The following is a 16,954-nucleotide window of genomic DNA, read 5'->3' on the forward strand; positions in this document are numbered from 1 at the left end:
AGGATATCGATGCTTATGCGTTGCATTTCATTTTTGATGACTTCCAATTTTCCTAGATTCATACTTCATACATTCCACATTCTAATTATTAATGGATGTTTGCAACTGTTTCTTATTTTGAGTTGTGCCACATCAGAAAAAGAAGCTCCTGAAAGCTTGACTCCATCCACATCATTAAGGTCAACTCTACTTTGAGGCAGCTCTTCCCTGGCCCTATTTTGAGCACCTTCCAACCTGAGGGGCTCATCTTCTGACACTATGTCAGACAATGTTCTGCTGCTATTCATAAGGTTTTCACTGCTCAATTTTTTCAAAGTAGACTGCCATATCCTTCTTCCTAGTCTGTCTTAGTCTGAAAACTCCACTGAAACCTGTCTACCAAGGGTGGCCCTGCTGGTATTTGAAATACCAGTGGCAAATCTTCCAGTATCACAGCCACACACAAGCCACCACAGTATGACAAACTGACAGACACATGGTGGATCAGCAAAGCAGTATGTAGTATCTCACGAGGTCTTTATGGGCCAGTAATAATAACAATAGTATTTATGGAATCATGATTAGTGTCACTGGTTTCAGTACACCTTACGCAAAACAGGAGCCTTGATGTCACAGTGGTTAAGGGCTACGACTGCTAACCAAAAGGTCAGCTGTTTGAATCCACCAGCTGCTCCTTTGAAACCCTATGAGGCAGTTGTACTCTGTCCTGTAGGGTTGCTGTGAGTCAGAATCCACTCAACGGCAATGTATTTTTGTGTTTGTTTTGTTTTTATTTACTCAAAATAGGTTATTGACTCCATTTTACCAGTGAAGGTGCTTGACTTTGAGTAATAAGTTCATATTCATCCTGTTGGTACTAAGAGCATGCCAAATTAACTTAGGGCTCTGAACATGGATGGTGGCTATGTAAGTTTTGAGGCCAAAACTCCATTTTGAATCAAAAGTAACTTCTGCTTCGAGAATGGGGCCTGTTACTTCTCTAACTCTCCACCGTACCTTGAGAAAATTACTTGGTAAACAATTTGAGAAGAACGTGATTTTGTTTCCTTAAAGGTTTTGCTTGCTTGAAAACTTTCCCTGCCAGGAAGCCGAGTCCTAAATAATTCTCGGAAGAGACGCTTACTCAAAATAAGCCTTAGAATCATGCATGTCTCCCTGCAGTCATGCAAGGAGGGTCTCACGATTGTTCCAAGGCCAGGTGTACCCAATTTAATTACCTTGTAAGTGAAAACAAATTTTTTTTAGAAATGCACGTAATCTTCTACCAATCAGATGTACCCTCACCCAATTTTGTAACCGTTACCTAAATGTCAACCAATCATTGAATTTTTACTGAGGTTTCTTGTATTTTATTATAAAACTCTTTGAACTATCTCCTCCTCTTTGGACCACTCAGTTCAGAACCCCCTGGACCTTGTGATTCCTAATTTGCAAATTGCCCTGCCTCTCAATAAGCTCTTTACTTTTAATTTCAACCAGGTTCTGCCGTTTTGCTCTATGACAGTACCATCAGGTGACTCGTGAGCTGTAAGAGAGGGCTGCATGTTTCCTAAGACTGTGCCCTTCCCACGAATCCCACGGACCTGGTAAGCTCCGTCAGGTTCTCTTTTCATTTTGGATGGGGAACAGAAAATTGTAGTTACAGTGCATATGCCCCTCGTCCAGTTCGAGATTCCAGATCGGGGGACTTTTCTGTTGTCAGAACGTGTCCATTTAAATACATGCTGGAGGCATCAGGAATTAGTCCTTTGGCGGGTTGGCACCAAATCAGGACCACTAAGTACTGCTAACATCGAGAAACACTCGTGCTCAACCGCCTACCCACTCGCGGGACACAGCCCTGAGCCTCCAGGGAAAAAGAAACGAGGGATGGGGGGGCTCCAGGAGATGACGTATTTCCGGCTCGCCGCCGTAGCCGAGGCGCCAAAGCGGCGCACGGGACGTGCAGGCGGGGATTGAAGTGGGCGGGCATAGCTGGAGACCCGGGGCGGCAGCCCTGCGTGAGGCGGGGGCGTGGCCTGATAACTGGAGCTGGGCGGCAGCGGGGCTAGGGGCTGGGCCGGCGAGCGGCCGAAGGAGAGGCGTGGGATGCTTTCCGTCCGGCCGGCTGCTGACGCCGCCGGCTTCCGCAAGTACCGCAGTTGGTGAAGCTGGTGTGACGTGCGGATCCTGAAGCTGCAGTCCGCTCCTCGCCTCCAGCCTTGGCCGCCCCCTGCACCCCTCGGCGTCGCCGCTGGCGCTGGCGCTGCCGTCCGACCCCCAGGCCGCTGCGGGCCGTGGAGCTCATGAGGGCGCGGGCCCAGTCGCCGCCTCTGCGGCGTCGCCCGGGTTCCGGAGCTCCCCGAGCCGACGCGGGCATGACCACGGTATGAGCGAGGAGCCGCCGCCCCAGCCGGAGAAGGCAGCGCCGGAGCCCGAGGCGAGAGCTATGCCGGAGAAGCGCGCGGGCGCGCAGGCCGCAGGCAGCAGCTCGGTGAGCGCGGGCGAGGGTCCGGCCGCGTGTGCTCCGAGGTCCGAGGTCACGGGAAGCTGAGGGTGGAGGGAGTCGTGCTTCGCGGCTGAAGTCCGGGGCCGCGACCCTGGCACCGGAGCCCGCCTGTTTGTGTAGCCGGCCTTGGTGGAGGGACAGAAGCTTGGTGGAGGGACAGGAGCTTGGTGGAGGGACAGGAGCTTGGTGGAGGGACAGGAGCTCGGAGCGGAGGAAAGCCCTCCTTTTAGGGGGTCGAATTCACCAGTAATACCAGCTTTGGTGGAGACTTCTCATCGTTAGACAAAACTTTAGAATAGGTGGTTTGGTTATTTTTTCAAAAAGCACCGAACCTGGGGCAGTTACTGTAAGAAATTGGGTTAGTTCAGAATTCTCCATACGAGTGACAGTTGATGGAAATGTCATGGTGCAGTTTTTGTCCAGGACTACTTTAGACCATGTATAGGGAGCCTTTAGAATCAGGCATTTGGCTCTAGACTTAACCAAATAGCAAACCGGGAAGTTGTAGGCTGAGCAGCGCCTGCTTCCTGGCTTCCTCTTTCGTCTGTCGGGTCGCAGGCTTGGTCAGGCCTACCAGAAACCGAAACCCGTTGCCGTCGAGTCGATTCCCACTCATAACGAACCTATAAGGCAGAGTATAACTGCCCCAGAGGGTTTCCAAGGAGCGGCTGGTGGATTCGAACTCCGGACCTTTTAGTTAGCATCCAAACGCTTAACCATTCCTAAGGGGAGCAGAATTTCTGAGGAAGCTGAGGCTCCCAGGGTCCGGTTGAGGAGCCTGTTCAGGCCGGTCTCTCCAGTTTTACGTGAGTTTGAATGAGTTCTGACACCAGCACGGGAAAGCCCTGGTTTAATTGCCCTGGATTCTGCAAAACAGGCTTTATCAGCATGGCTTTTGTTCATAGGGTGGAATATTAAGCATAGAGAGGCTTATTATTTGTGCTATTTCTTCAAGGCCCAAGTTTAAAAAGGAAAAGAAAAATTTTTGTGTGTCTATTTAGCACATGAAATACAGTAGAAAACATTACAAATAACAGAAGCCGACGTGGAAATTTAGTTTATGTATCTAATTTTGCTTTTAGTTAAACAGCGTGTGCATACTTGGTAATGCGAATCCCCATTAGTAGAGTTGGGAGGGTGAGTGAAGTAGAAGGAGCAGTAAGTAGAATGGAGCCAGCAGAGTTGATTTCTAGTCCTAGTTCCAGTCTTGCCACTTAGTGCCTAATCTGTAAAATGAGGGCTTGGTAATGTTGAAGGCCCGTCCCAGCACACATGACTCCTTGCTTTAAAAAAAAAAAATGGGATCCCCTTATATCAAAGACAGCATCTCTGTAATATGGAAAGCTTATCTTGGCAGAGGGAGAGAAATTCTGTAGAACTGGCTTCTCTCATTTTATATTGGCTTCTCTTGTTATGTAAAAAGTAGACTTGTCATCTCCCTGCTCCCTAAACAAAACCAAACCACCAGGTCCTTCTGTCTTCTTTGAATTGATGAACAGTAATTACTAAGCAGTAGACAAGCTAGTAAGCTGAGAGGTAGCCTCGCATCCCTTCCTATAGTTACAATATCCACCTAAGTTTAGCACATGAAGGTTTTCCATTTTTATGCTCTGCACTGCATTCCTCTGGTTCAGTTCCTCAGCATTTTTGACCTAGGCTTTGACTATCTCATTTTAGACCCTCGCACTGCCTCAGCTTCAGTCTGCCCTCCACATTGCTTGATTATATTCATCTAACATGTAAATATGATCATTACTGCTGACCTTAAAATTTTTTCATTGGCTCCCCATGGCTTACTGGATAAAAAGAAACTGGCAGGTCAAAGCATCATAGCATAGTGATTAGGTAAGCTAGCTTGGAATCCTAGTTCCCACCTTATATTAAATGTGTAATTTGGGGCAATTTACCTAATCTCTTTGAATTAATAATCAGCCTTCAAAATAATCATCTAGTACTTATTAAAAAAAAAAAAGTACTTAATAAACTTTAGCTATTTTTGTTATTCTCCCATCCATCTGTCCCTTGGTCATACTGTGGTAGCTTTTGTGTTGCTGTGATACTGTATGCTCTGCCACCCATATTTCAAATACCAGTAGGGTCTCTTATAGTGGACAGGTTTCAACAGAGCTATCAGACTAATACAGACTAGGAAGAAAGGCCTGGTGATGTATATCCAAAAATTAGCCAACAAAAATCCCATGGATTACAACAGAATATTGTCCGATATAGTGCTGAAAGGTGAGCTCCTTGCATTGGAAGGCATTCAGAATATTCACTGGCCACAACAGTGGACTTGAGCATACCAACAACTATGAAGATGGTATAGGACCAGGCAGTGTTCCATTCTGTTGTATGTGGCATCAACATGCGTTCTTATTTCTCAGTATATTTTGCATAGATGATTGGTCAGAATGTTTAGGTGATCCTCAGTCTGCAATAAAAGTATTCAGTTCTCCCATTTCCTAATCCAGGTAGGAACTAGACCCTAACCTTGAAGTTGCTAATTTTATATGTTTAGAGCAAGAACTTTTGAGGGATGTTTACTCACAGAAGCCTAAACACTTTATTCCCTGATTTCTTCTCCTTTGGCTTCTGATGCTACTCTGCCAATTTTGGCCACTGGTGGATTCCTGCCCAGTCTTTCTTGTCTCTTGAGGGTGTAGCATGGAGTTAGGATTGATAAACTGCAAGGAAAACCAAGAATGAGTTTCCTTGGTGCTGGCTAAATGCTCAGTGAGATGACTAGCAGGGGCAGATGGCAGAGTTCAGACACTGGTGCTTTTCTGAGTGTGTGGAAATTGGCAGCTTGTGTTATATGCCAAAAAAAAACCCAAAACCCATTACCATTGAGTTGATTTTGAGTCAGTGGCAACCCCGTGTGCTACAGAGTAGAACTGCTCTATAGGGTTTCTTTGGCTGCAATCTTTACTGCAGATAACCAGGCTTCTTTTCTGGGGTGCCACTGGGTGGCTTCGAACTACCAGCCTTTAGGTTAGTAGTCGAGTGCAAACCATTTGCACCACCCCGGGACCTTTTGTCATATCCCAGTGCCCCCAAATTAAGCATTTTTCCTGCTTGCATTTTCTTTCTAGGATCACATCCACACTTCAGGTGTCATGTCTTATATAGCCCCTGTGATTTGATTTCATTTAAGTCTTAGGATTTTCTTGTAAGTTGTTCCCAGTGGCACTCATGGTTTCAGGTTCTTACATGCTACTAATAATCATGGGGAAAACTATCCATGTACAGGGCTTTGGCTGACAACTTTTTTCTACCTTGTTTAATACTGGCAAAGAGAGTATTGAGCTGAAAAATAGAATCAAGGATTTACTCCAAGTGATCATTGCCTTCTGGAAAAGGGAGATGTGTGAGTCAAAAAAGCTCTTGCTCTGTCCCTTCCAGACTGTTTGTGTACACATACACTTTGAGGTGTCTTATCAGGATTATTTGCGTATCACAGCAGATTGCCTGTGGCACTTAGTCTTCATACCCTGGTAGAGGAAAAGTACTTTTGGGATCATTTATCCTTGGCATCCAGTGGATAGTAAAGATCTTCTGCAAAGAAATGCATGGGCACAACCAAGTTTTATTTGGAGGGGGTTGAAAATATACACAGCAAAACCTGTTCCCATTGCAGTTTCTAGACATAAGGAACAGTGACATTGGTTACATTCTCTACATGGTGTCAGTGTTCTCCTCGTTTCTGTTCTAGTTTTTTCACTTCCATTTACTTAATCTCCCTGTCCCCTATCCTTCTCATAATATCCTTCTCATAGATGCTGTAAAATAGATGTTGAACCTTTGGTCTTACATAGATTTTTTTTTTTTTAAAAGAAATGCAGTAATAAAGGGTGACAGTGTTTACTTTCTGGGCTAAACTGTTACTTAGTTTAAAGGTGACTTCAGGAGATAATTTCAGTTCAAGGTTTGAAGAGCAACTCAAGACTATAGTCTCGGCGACTCCTCCAGCCTAGTAGGTCCAGTAAGCCTTGATTCTCTTAAGAATTTCAAGTTCTGTTTCACATTTTTATCAAGATTCGTCTGTTGTGTTTCTGATCAGAATATTCAGTAGTGGTAGCCAGGCACCATCTACTCTGGACTCAAGAAGGAGGCAGTAGTTCAAGTAGACGTACTGTAGTCCAGTTCCTTCTCTGATTTTTAGGTTTCTTTCTTTTTCTTGTTCTAGGTGAATGAAGACCAATAGTTGTATCTTAGATGACCAGTTCGTAAGCTTTTAAGACCCCAGACACTACTCGTTATACTGGGAAGGTAGAACATAAACTTTAGGAACTATATTATGCTAACTGACTGAATTGTCCCACGAGACCATGACCCCAAGCCCCCAAACCAAGAAAACTAGTCCCGTGAGGTGATTTGTTATGCCTAATTACAGTATAACTGGTGAAAGCTGGAACCTATGTAAGGTAGAAACCTGTCAGATAAGGAAAACTCAAATATTTTCCTCTAAAACGAGTGAGAAAAGTGTTAAGACTGCACTCTGTCAAAGGCAGAAAAACAAGGCCGTCCTATTGAGTTCCCACTCTCACAGGTTTCACTGTAGTATCAGCACCTGTAAGCCCCGCCCCCCTTTTTGGGGTGGTTGTTATTGTTGCAAAACTGTATTCAACCTAGCATTTTCTCATTCATCACTTTTTCCCTAGGTACAGCTTATTGACATCATTTCTTCAATTATTTTCTTCTAAAACCAGTGAGAAAAATGTTAAGACTGCACTCTGTCAAAGGCAGAAAAACAAGGCCGTCCTATTCAGTTCCCACTCTCACAGCTTTCACTGTAGTATCAGCACCTGTAAGCCCCCCTTGCCTTTTTGGGGTGGTTGTTATTGTTGCAAAACTGTACACAACCTAGCATTTTCTCATTCATCACTTTTTCCCTAGGTACAGCTTATTGACATCATTTCATCCATTATGCTGTGCAAACTTCACCTACCTTTTTAATTTTTATAAGCAAACAGTGACTACTACCTAGGGAATACTTCTTCTCCGCCACCCTCCATCCCTGGTAACTACTGATGAACATTAGTTTCTGTATATTTACTTATTCATGTCATTTCATAAAAGTGAGAGCATACAATATTTGGGAGTTTTTTGTGATTGACTTATTTCACTCAACATAACGTCCTCCAGTTTCATCCATGTTTCAGGATATTTTGGTAACTCATTTTTCTTTATCGCTGAGTAGTATTTCATTGTATGTATGTATGTACCACACTTTATCTGTCCATTCATCCATGAATAGGCACTTAGATTGTTTCCACCTAGTTGTTATTGTGACTAGTGCTGCGATGAACATGGGTATGCATATATCTGTTTGTGTCAGTTCTGTTAGATCCCTGTGGTACATACTTAGAAGTAAAACTACTGGTATCTCATTGTGGTTTTGATTTGCATTTCTCTAATGGCTAGTGATCACAAACATTTCCTCATGCGTCTGTTGGCTGCTTGAATGTCTTCTTTGGTGAAGTGTCTGTTCATTTCCTTTGCCCATTTTCTTTTTTTTTTTTAGTAAAGCAAAAGAAAGTTTTATTTGGCCTATATTCAAAAGGGCAAAAGTTGAGAAGCGGGCAAGCATGCTGCCAGAGCCATGTCTGCCCGATTCCAAGGAAATATTACAGAATAAGGTAGAATGGGAAAACGGACAAGCATGCTGCCACAGCCACATCTGCCCGAGTCCAAAGAAAGTTACAGAGTCATAAGTATACATTAACATTACAAAATGGGCAAAACCATTGAAAGTTTCACCTTTTCACAGCTTGGCTAGAAATTGTGATCCTACGTTTTGAATCATCTTTCTTTACAAACATTGGTAAAGGTTTCAGTAATCAACAGTCAGGAGGGTCTTCACTGGTCCAGTAAATTTCTGTTGACTAAGTGCTAATAGGAAACCCTCGTGGCATAGTGGTTAAGTGCTACGGCTGCTAACCAAAGGGTCGGCGGTTTGAATCCGCCAGGCGCTCCTTGGAAACTCGATGGGGCAGTTCTACTCTGTCCTATAGGGTCACTATGAGTCGGAATCGACTCGGGCACTGGGTTTAGTTTGGTTTTTAAATGCTAATAGAAAAAGGTAAGAGTGGAAAGTCTTTGGTTCCCTAAAGATATTTTCCAAGATTATCTTAGCTATTTGTCTTTATACCTCAGGGCCCAGCTGATGTGTCCTTGTGAGTCCTTATGAGCCCAGCTCCACCTGCGTCAAATTCTCTATCCTCAAGGACAGGGAATGATGACTCCAGTATTATTTCCTAAATCATTCCCTTATTTTGATCGGAGATAGGCGATAACACGTCGATGATCAATACCTGGACTTTGCTGAGCTCCTAGATGGCAGCCATGGCAGTTCTTTAGACTGACAGTGCTGGTTTTCCACCAGATACCATTTGGTTCTTTACGAGAATCTTAAATAAGAGCGGTGTTCTAATCAGTCGCATTGCCAAAGTGAGCAGACTCAATGTACGTCAACATTTTAACTGGAGGCTTTCTTTTGTCTTGTAAGTGTGTACGACAGTAGAGGGTAAATTTTATTATGCCTAATACTATCAGGATGTAGACTAAGAATGTTACTTGCCCACGTACTTATTCCTGATGGTGACCAACCAAATAAATCTGGTGTTTTAAGGGTGTTACAGGTATAACCAAGTAACCTGCTGTCTAATGTTATATATATCTTGTTCTACTCCTGTGTTATTTATGCAAATGTAACAAGAGGTATTTGTTACAGCACAGACTACACTTTTTTGGGACAATAAAAATCTCAGGCTGTTCTGTTAACTCATGTCAGCTTGGTTTATGAGGTTAGAGATCACTGTTGTGCTTCCATCTCTCTAGCAACTTCATCTGCTATTTGTTCCATAGTGATTGATGGATTTTTAAAAAGATTTCTCTAATTCACATATACTATAAGTACGAATTAAAGTTCCCAGCCATACCCTGAGTGTTGGACCAGTGGGCTTTCTTCTGACTCTCATTTTACAATGGGTAGCAAATTGACATTACCTTTCCAGTGTTTACTGGCATCATCATTATGAATATCTAAAGGTAATCCTAAGGTTCCCAAAGTGCATTGCCCAAGCATTCACCAGGAATCTAAACAAGAGATTGCCCATGTAAATTCACTGTCAATTGGAAAGGGATGATCTAAATTAATTTAGTTGGATCTACCACACAAATGCATACCTCTATAAAGGACACTCAAAGCTTGTCTAGAGAAAACAGAAGGTATGGAAAAATTTACATGTGACAAACAAGTTCCCATTAAAGAATATATGATTAGCAAGATAATACTGGATAGACTTCTCCTGTTGGAGGTCTCCAGTTAATCTGTCTAAAACTTACCAAGTGTTCTCCCTGAGGGCAAGCTGCCCCTCCTTGGCTTACCTATTCACAGTCATGGGTCACTTTCTCAGAAGCAGAAGTAGAATCTAAGACAAAATGGAGTCTGAGCCATGACATCTGATCTCTTCTGAGAACCTGATTTCTTTAATTAATTTTCTGTATACCAAGAGGGTGAGAGTTTGATAACAAACATTAGACAGGTATTTCACAGAACATTGTCTTGAAGACTGATTAAACCCATTACTGATTTACCCTAAACATAACTCTTAGTCTGATCTTTGGAGTCAGTTTCTCAATACAAACTGAATTCTTGAAAACAAAAGGCACAATGCCCAGAGCAAAAGGGTCTTAACAGTTTATCTGGGTTATCGTTTGATTCAAAGTGGCTTCAGGAATCAGTTTTTTTCTCAAAGCTTGAGGTTCAAAAGGATACCTAAAGGCGATGGCCTGTGTAGGTTGCCCCAACTTCTATGAAAGCCAGAAATCTGGATTCCAAGAGAATTATGTACAACCCTCTCATGATTCCCTCCTTTGGGTCATGATCTCGTTAGAGAATCTATAATCAGAAATGCTCAGTAAATGGTAATTGGGTACCATCTGGTTTTTAAGATCCCAAGAACCATACAGCAAATCAGGAGGTAGGATAGAAACACTGACAATAATATTAGGCCAGTTGTCCAAAATAACCAATGAAACCATGACTGACCAAGGAAACAAACCTCATGAAGTGTTTGTTTATGCCTAAGCAGCATCAGTAACTGCTTTTCGTGTGCCTCAGCAACAGCTGCATTCTGCCAAACCTCAGACTGAATAGTTTTCCAGGGCTTCTTCCATCTCCATATAAAGTTAGTGATAAGTTTTTCCGTCTCTTTAAAGACTGTTGTTGGTATTTGAACGGGATTGCATTGTATTTGTAAAACACTTTTGGTAGGGTTGTCATTTTCACAATGTTGAGTCTACCTATCCATGAGCGTGGTATGTTTTTCCATTTATGTAGATCTCTTTTGGTTTCTTGCAGTAGTGTTTCATGTTTTCTTTGTATAGATCATTACATCCCTGGTTAGATTTATTCCTAAGTTTTTTTTTTTTTTTTAGGGGATATTATAAATGGTATTGTTTTCATGATATCCTTTTCATCATTCTCTTCCTTGGTGTATACGAATCCAGCTGATTTTTGTATGTTTGTCTTGTATCTTGCTAATCTGCTGAATCTTTCTATTAGTTCCAGTAGTTTTCTTGTGGGGTCTTTTGGGTTTTCTGTGTGGTGTGTCAGATCATCTGCAAATAAGGACAGTTTAGCTTCTTTATTACCAATTTGGATGCCTTTTATTTCTTTTTCTTATCTTATTGCTGAGCTAGAATTTCCAGCCAAATGTTAAATAGGAGTGGTGATAAAGGACATCCTTGTCTTATTCCTGTTCTCAAGGGGAACGTTTTCAACCTCTCTCCATTTTGAATGATGTTGGCCGTTGTTTTTGCGTAAAAAAAAAAAAAAAAAGCGTAGATGCCCTTTATTATGTTGAGAAATTTCCCCTCTATACCTATTTTATTGAGAGTTTTTATCAGGAATGGGTGTTGGACTTTGTTGACTGCCTCTTCTGTGTTGGTTTAGATGATCATGTAATTCTTTCCTTTTATTTATGTGGTGAATTAAGTTGATTTTTTTTTAATGTTGAATCATCTTTGCTTACCTGGTATGAATCCTACTTGGCTGTGGTGTATTATTTTTTTGATACGGTGCTAAATTCTATTGGCTAGAATTTTGTTGAGAATTTTTACATTTATATTCATGAGAGAGACTGGTCTGTAATTTTCTTTTTTTGTGGTGCCTTGATGATTGCCTGGTTTTGGTATCCTGGTTATGCTGGCTTCATACAATGAATTCAGAAGTATCATTTCCTTTTCTGTGTTCTAAAATAGTTTGAGTAGTACTGGCATAAGCTCTTCTCAGAATGTTTGGTAGAATACTCCAGTGAAGCCATCTGGGCCAGGGCTTTTTTTGTTTGTTTGGAGTTTTTTTTTTTTTTTAATTACCTTTTCAATCTCTTTTGTTACGGGTCTGTTCAGATTTTCAACATCATTTTGTGTTAGTTGGGTAGGTAGTGTGTTTCTAGAAATTTGCCCATTTCCTCTAGGTTTTCAGATTTCTTGGAAGTACAGTTGTTCATAGTACTTCTTTATGGTCCTTTCCGTTTCACTTGGGTTGGTTGTAACGTCCCCCATTTCATTTCTTGTTTGGTTATTTGCATCCTCTCATGTTTTTCTTTTGTCAGCTTTGTCAGTGGTTTGTCGATTTTGTTGATCCTTTTGAAGAACCATATTTTGTTGATTCTACTGTTTTTCTATTCTCTATTTCATTTATTTCTGGTCTAATCTTTATTACTTCTGGTGACTGTGGGCTTCTCTTGCTGTTCTCTATTTGTTCAAGTTGTGTAGCTAGTGTTTTGATCTTGTCCTTGTTTGATGTATGCATCTATTGCTATAAATTGACCTCTGAGGACTGCCTTTGCTGTGTCCCAGAGGTTTTGGTATGGTCTGTTTTCATTCTTAAAAGATTCTAGGAATTTTTTGATTCCGTCTCTGATTTCTTCTATTACCCAGTGGTTTTTAAGTAGGGTGTTATCCAGTTTCCATTTAATTTTTTTTTTTTTCTTATTCTTCCTGGTGTTGATTTCTACTTTGATGGTGTTGTGGTCAGAGAAGATACTTTCTATTATCTCAGTGTTTGGAATTTTGTTGAGGGTTGCTCTGTGGCCTAAGATGTGGCCTATTATGGAGAACGTTCCATGTGCTTTCGAAAAGAATGTGTACTTTCCAGCTGCTAGGTGGAGTGTTCTATATATGTTTATGAGGTCAAGTTGGCTGATTGTGCCCTTTAGCTCTTCTGTATCTTTGTTGAGGATCTTTCTAAATGTTCTGTCCTTTACGGAGAGTAGTGTGTTGAAGTCTACTATTATTTTGGAACTGTCAGTTTCTCTTTTCAGTGCTTTTAAAGAGTTTATGTATTTTGGAGCCCTGACATTGGGTGTGTAGATGTTTATTACGGTTAAGTCTTCATGGTAGATCGTTCCTTTCCTTTAATATAATAATCATTCCTTTCTTTGTCTTTTATGGTGGATTTTGTTTTAAAGTCTATTTTATGTGAGATTAGCATTGTCACTCCTGCTGTTTTTTGGAAGTTATTTGCTTGATATATTTTTTTCCATCCTTTGATTTTTAATAAATTTACATCTTTGTTTCTAAGGCGTGTCTCTTATAATAAGACAGTATATTGATGGATCCTGTTTTTTCATCCATTCTGTCACTCTGTGTCTCCTTATGGGTGCATTTAGGCCATTTACATTCAGTGTAATTATTGGTAGGTGTGAGTTTATTGCTTGCATTTTGTAGCACTTTTTTTTTTTGTGGTGCTGACATCTTCTTTGTTCCTTTTACTCTCCTGTGCTGAATTCCTTTTGTTTATGGATTTCTTTTTCATTTGTTTTTGTAGATTTTGTTTTTATTACAACTTCGTTTTTTTCTTTATTTTGATGAATAGTTTTAACTTTCTTTGTGGTTATCTTGAAATTTATCTTCCTAGGTTTGAACCAATCTATTATTATTTGGTATTGCCTTGCCTTCCTCTCCATTAGAAAGTTCTATACCTAGACCACTTATTCATTCTTCTGTTGTTCTGATGTTGTTGTCATTACAGGTTAACCTCTCTGGTTCCCTGTTGTAATTCTTTTGGTTTTGTATAGTCCTTGGGAGTTCATTTCCTAGGTTGGTATCTGGCTGGTACAATCTTGCATCCTAGATTCAGGCTGTGGTCTGATGTTTGTTCTCAGACCGAAGGACTCTTTTAATAATTCTTGTAAGTTTGGTTTGGTTTTTATGTATTCCCTTAATTTTTGTGTATCTGCAAATGTCCTAATTTCACCGTCATATTTGAATGAGAGTTTTGCAGGATTTGTTATTTTTGGTTGGCAGTTTTTTTCTTTCACGGTTTTTTATATGTCATCCTGTTGCCTTCTTCCCTGCATGGGGAATTCTGTGGAATTATCAGAACTTAGTCTTATTGTTTCTTCTCTGTATGTGACTTTTTGTTTTTCGTGAGCTGCTCTCAGAATTCTTTTTTTTGTTTTGTTTTAGCGAGTGTGATTATGCCTTGGTGATTTTGTCGTGGGGTCTATCCCATATGGGGCCCATTGAGCTTCTTGGATAGTCAGCTTTTCATCTTTGATGGTATTAGAAAAGTTTTCTGTCAGCAATTCTTCAGTGGTCCTCTCTGTTTTCCGTTTTGTCCCCTGTCCTGGAACTCTGATCACTTGCAAAATTTTGCTTTTGATTGTATCCCACATAATTCTCAGTTTCTTCATTCTTTTTTCTAATTTTTCCTGAAACAGAGTTATGCCCAGGTGTTTGTCTTCAGTTTCACTGATCCTGTCTTCTGTTATTTCAAACCTGCTCCTCACCCTTCTATGACAGTGTCCATTTTTGAAATCTTGTTTATTTTTTGGATTTCTAATTGTTTTTGTATAATTTTTAGTTGTGAATTTATTTTGGGAGTTTGTTCTGTATTGTCCTGAATCCTTCCACTTTTTTGTCTGTATTTTCCATGAATTTGTCTGCCATTTCCATGAATTTGTCTCTTTTTTCCTCATTTTTGTCTGCTTTTTGCTTTACCTCTTGGATAGCCCTGAATAGTAGAGATTTGAATTCCCTATCAGGAAGTTCTGGTGCCTTTTTTTCTACTGGAAAGTCATCTGGTGTTTTATTTTAGATGCCTAATGGAAGCATCCTTTTTTTTTTTTTTTTAATACATTTTGGTATTGTCTGCTGTCTTCAAGACATTCAGTAGTTGTTTTCTTCATTTGTTGATTGTAGTTCTGTTTGTTTCATCTTTTTTGTTTTATTTGATTATGTCTGAGCAGGCTGGCTATGCATTCTTTGTTGTTTACTTGTCTGTTGTCAGGATGCTTTTTACCTCCTTGTCCAATGGGCAGGGTAGGTTCTGCTGAAGGAGAAGAGCTGGGTTGGGTTGTTTGTGGCATGCACTAGGGCCGACAGAGTGGGCCAGGAACCTATGCTGGGCAGGTTCTAGTAGGCCGTGCCTATACTGCTCGGGGGTGTGATGTTCAGCATGGTGCAGGTAGGCAGGAAGGAGGGGGGAGGTTGTGATGTGTGGAGCTAATACAGGTATGGGTAAGAGGAGAGAGAAACAGAAGCAAAAAACAAACAAACAAAAAGAGTGCTAAGGGAACTTGCCGTTGGAGTGGAGAGATGGGAAACTGAGAAATGGAGGAAAGGAAAAAGAAAAAATACTAGATAAAAATCTGGAAGGAAAGAAAAGAAAAGCCCCAAGGGGTCCCACTGGTGTGGCTGCAAAAACTGGGGAAGTGACTCTCAGGCTAGAGGTTGTGTGGATGTCACATAGTGCCAGGTATTCAGCAGACAGGAAAGGAAGGTAAGTATAGAGAGATGAGAACTGAGAAGTGAAGAGAGACAGAAAGGAAAAAAGAGAAAAATAAAGAAAAAATAAATACCCCAGGATTCCACCTATGCATCTGCGCAGATCGAAGGAGTGGCTCTTAAGCCGTGCAGTGCAACCTGGCTAGGAGGGGCTCCCAAGCTGTGGAAAGAAAAAACAAATAAACAGAACAAAGAAAAAAAAAAGCCTTGGGGATCTCACCATCATGGTGTCGTGGACCAGGGGGGTGGTTCCCCAGTCAAGTGTTGCTTCACAGCCTTTCAAGAGGAAGCAAGGATGGCACACAGATCCAGATGGTTGAGAGAAAGGAAGGCGGGGGAGGTGGTAGGGGATACGGAAGAACCTAAAAGAAACAGAAAAAAGCAATGCTAGCAACAGAGAAATGGCACTCAGTGTGAGTTGGGTGTATCCAAATAGCCTGGGACCGAAGCAGTTGCCTCCAGGCCAAGACACCATGGCTGGTGGGAAACAGAGGAGGCCAAGGGAGCGGAGCGGGGGAAGAAAGGTGAGGGTTAGGAAAGTGTATATTGCTGGTTACCAGGTGCTCTGTCTCCTGCTGGGAACTTTGTGAAGCTGCTTTCCCATCCTCGCTGTCTGCCAACCTCTGATGTGGGTGGGGCGAATCCAAGCGGCACAGACGCTGCACTTCCTGGCTGGCTGAGCCACCACTGCCAGCCAGGAAGCATGGAGGTGGAGCTGGAGCAGCGGGGAGAGGATAGGGGTGGGAAAGTGTGTATTGCAGGTTACCAGGTGCTCTGTCTCCTGTTGGGAGCTCCATGAAGCTGCTTTCCCGTGCTCCTTGTCTGCCAGTGTCCGACAGGAGTCCAAGATGGCAAATCTGTGCAGCGTTAGCTGATAGGAGACTTCCGCACGTATTTCTCCTTGCTCTCTGTTTTTTGTCAGTAACTTATTCTGTTCGGTGCTTAGCTGAGTTCTTTATGTCTTCATTTGACACTTTGGGTTCCAGGACTGACGTTTGTTTCTGTTTTGCTTAGTTTTTCAGGTCTTTGCTGTGGAAGGACAGCATGTCACTTCTGTCTATGGCACGATGTTGTTCAGAAGTCACCATCATTCCTGAAAGACAGTTTTGCTGGCTCTAGTATTCTTGATGGACAGGTTTTTTTTTTTTTTTTTCCCTTGGCACTTTAAATATTTCATTCCATTGCCTTCTGACCTCCAGTGTTTCTGAGGAGAAATCGGCATTTAATCTTATTGGGGATTGTTTGTGACTGTTTGCTTCTGTCCCACTGCTTTAAGGATTCTCTCTTTATCTTTACTTTTTGAGAGCCTAACTGTGATGTGTCTTGATGTAAATCTCTTGGATTTTTCCCGGTTCGAGTTCTTTATGCTTCTTGGATTTGTAGATTCGTGTCCTTCGTTAGATTGATGAAATTTTCTGTCATTATTCCTGCAAATACTCTTTCTGTCCTTTTCTCTCATCTCCTTCTGCAATTCCTGTGATGCATATATTAGGTCTTTTGTTGTTGTTCCACAGTTCTGTTAAACTGTGCTCTGCTTTTTTGAGCCTGTGTTTTTAGTGCTCTTCTGCCTTGGTAATTTTAACTGTTTTATCCTCTGATTCACTGATTCTGCATTCTGCCTGATTAAATCTTTTGGTAAGTCCTTCTGTTGTGTTTCTCATCTCATTT

The 16,954-nt window shown here is 41.6% G+C and overlaps 1 protein-coding gene across 2 annotated transcripts in view; it reads left to right on the forward strand.

Moving 5' to 3' along the window:
* The first annotated feature begins 2,020 nt into the window (after positions 1 to 2,020).
* MFSD14B (major facilitator superfamily domain containing 14B) overlaps positions 2,021 to 16,954 on the forward strand; it is a 106,051-nt gene continuing 91,117 nt past the window's right edge. For both annotated transcript variants that reach the window (XM_049897186.1, XM_049897187.1), the window contains exon 1: positions 2,021 to 2,473. In XM_049897186.1, coding sequence (XP_049753143.1) covers positions 2,369 to 2,473 — 105 coding nt within the window. In that variant the 5' untranslated portion in view covers positions 2,021 to 2,368. The remainder of the gene's footprint in view (positions 2,474 to 16,954) is intronic.

This window comes from Elephas maximus, chromosome 9 (assembly GCF_024166365.1).
Source record: "Elephas maximus indicus isolate mEleMax1 chromosome 9, mEleMax1 primary haplotype, whole genome shotgun sequence".
Classification (NCBI taxonomy): Eukaryota; Metazoa; Chordata; class Mammalia; order Proboscidea; family Elephantidae; genus Elephas; species Elephas maximus.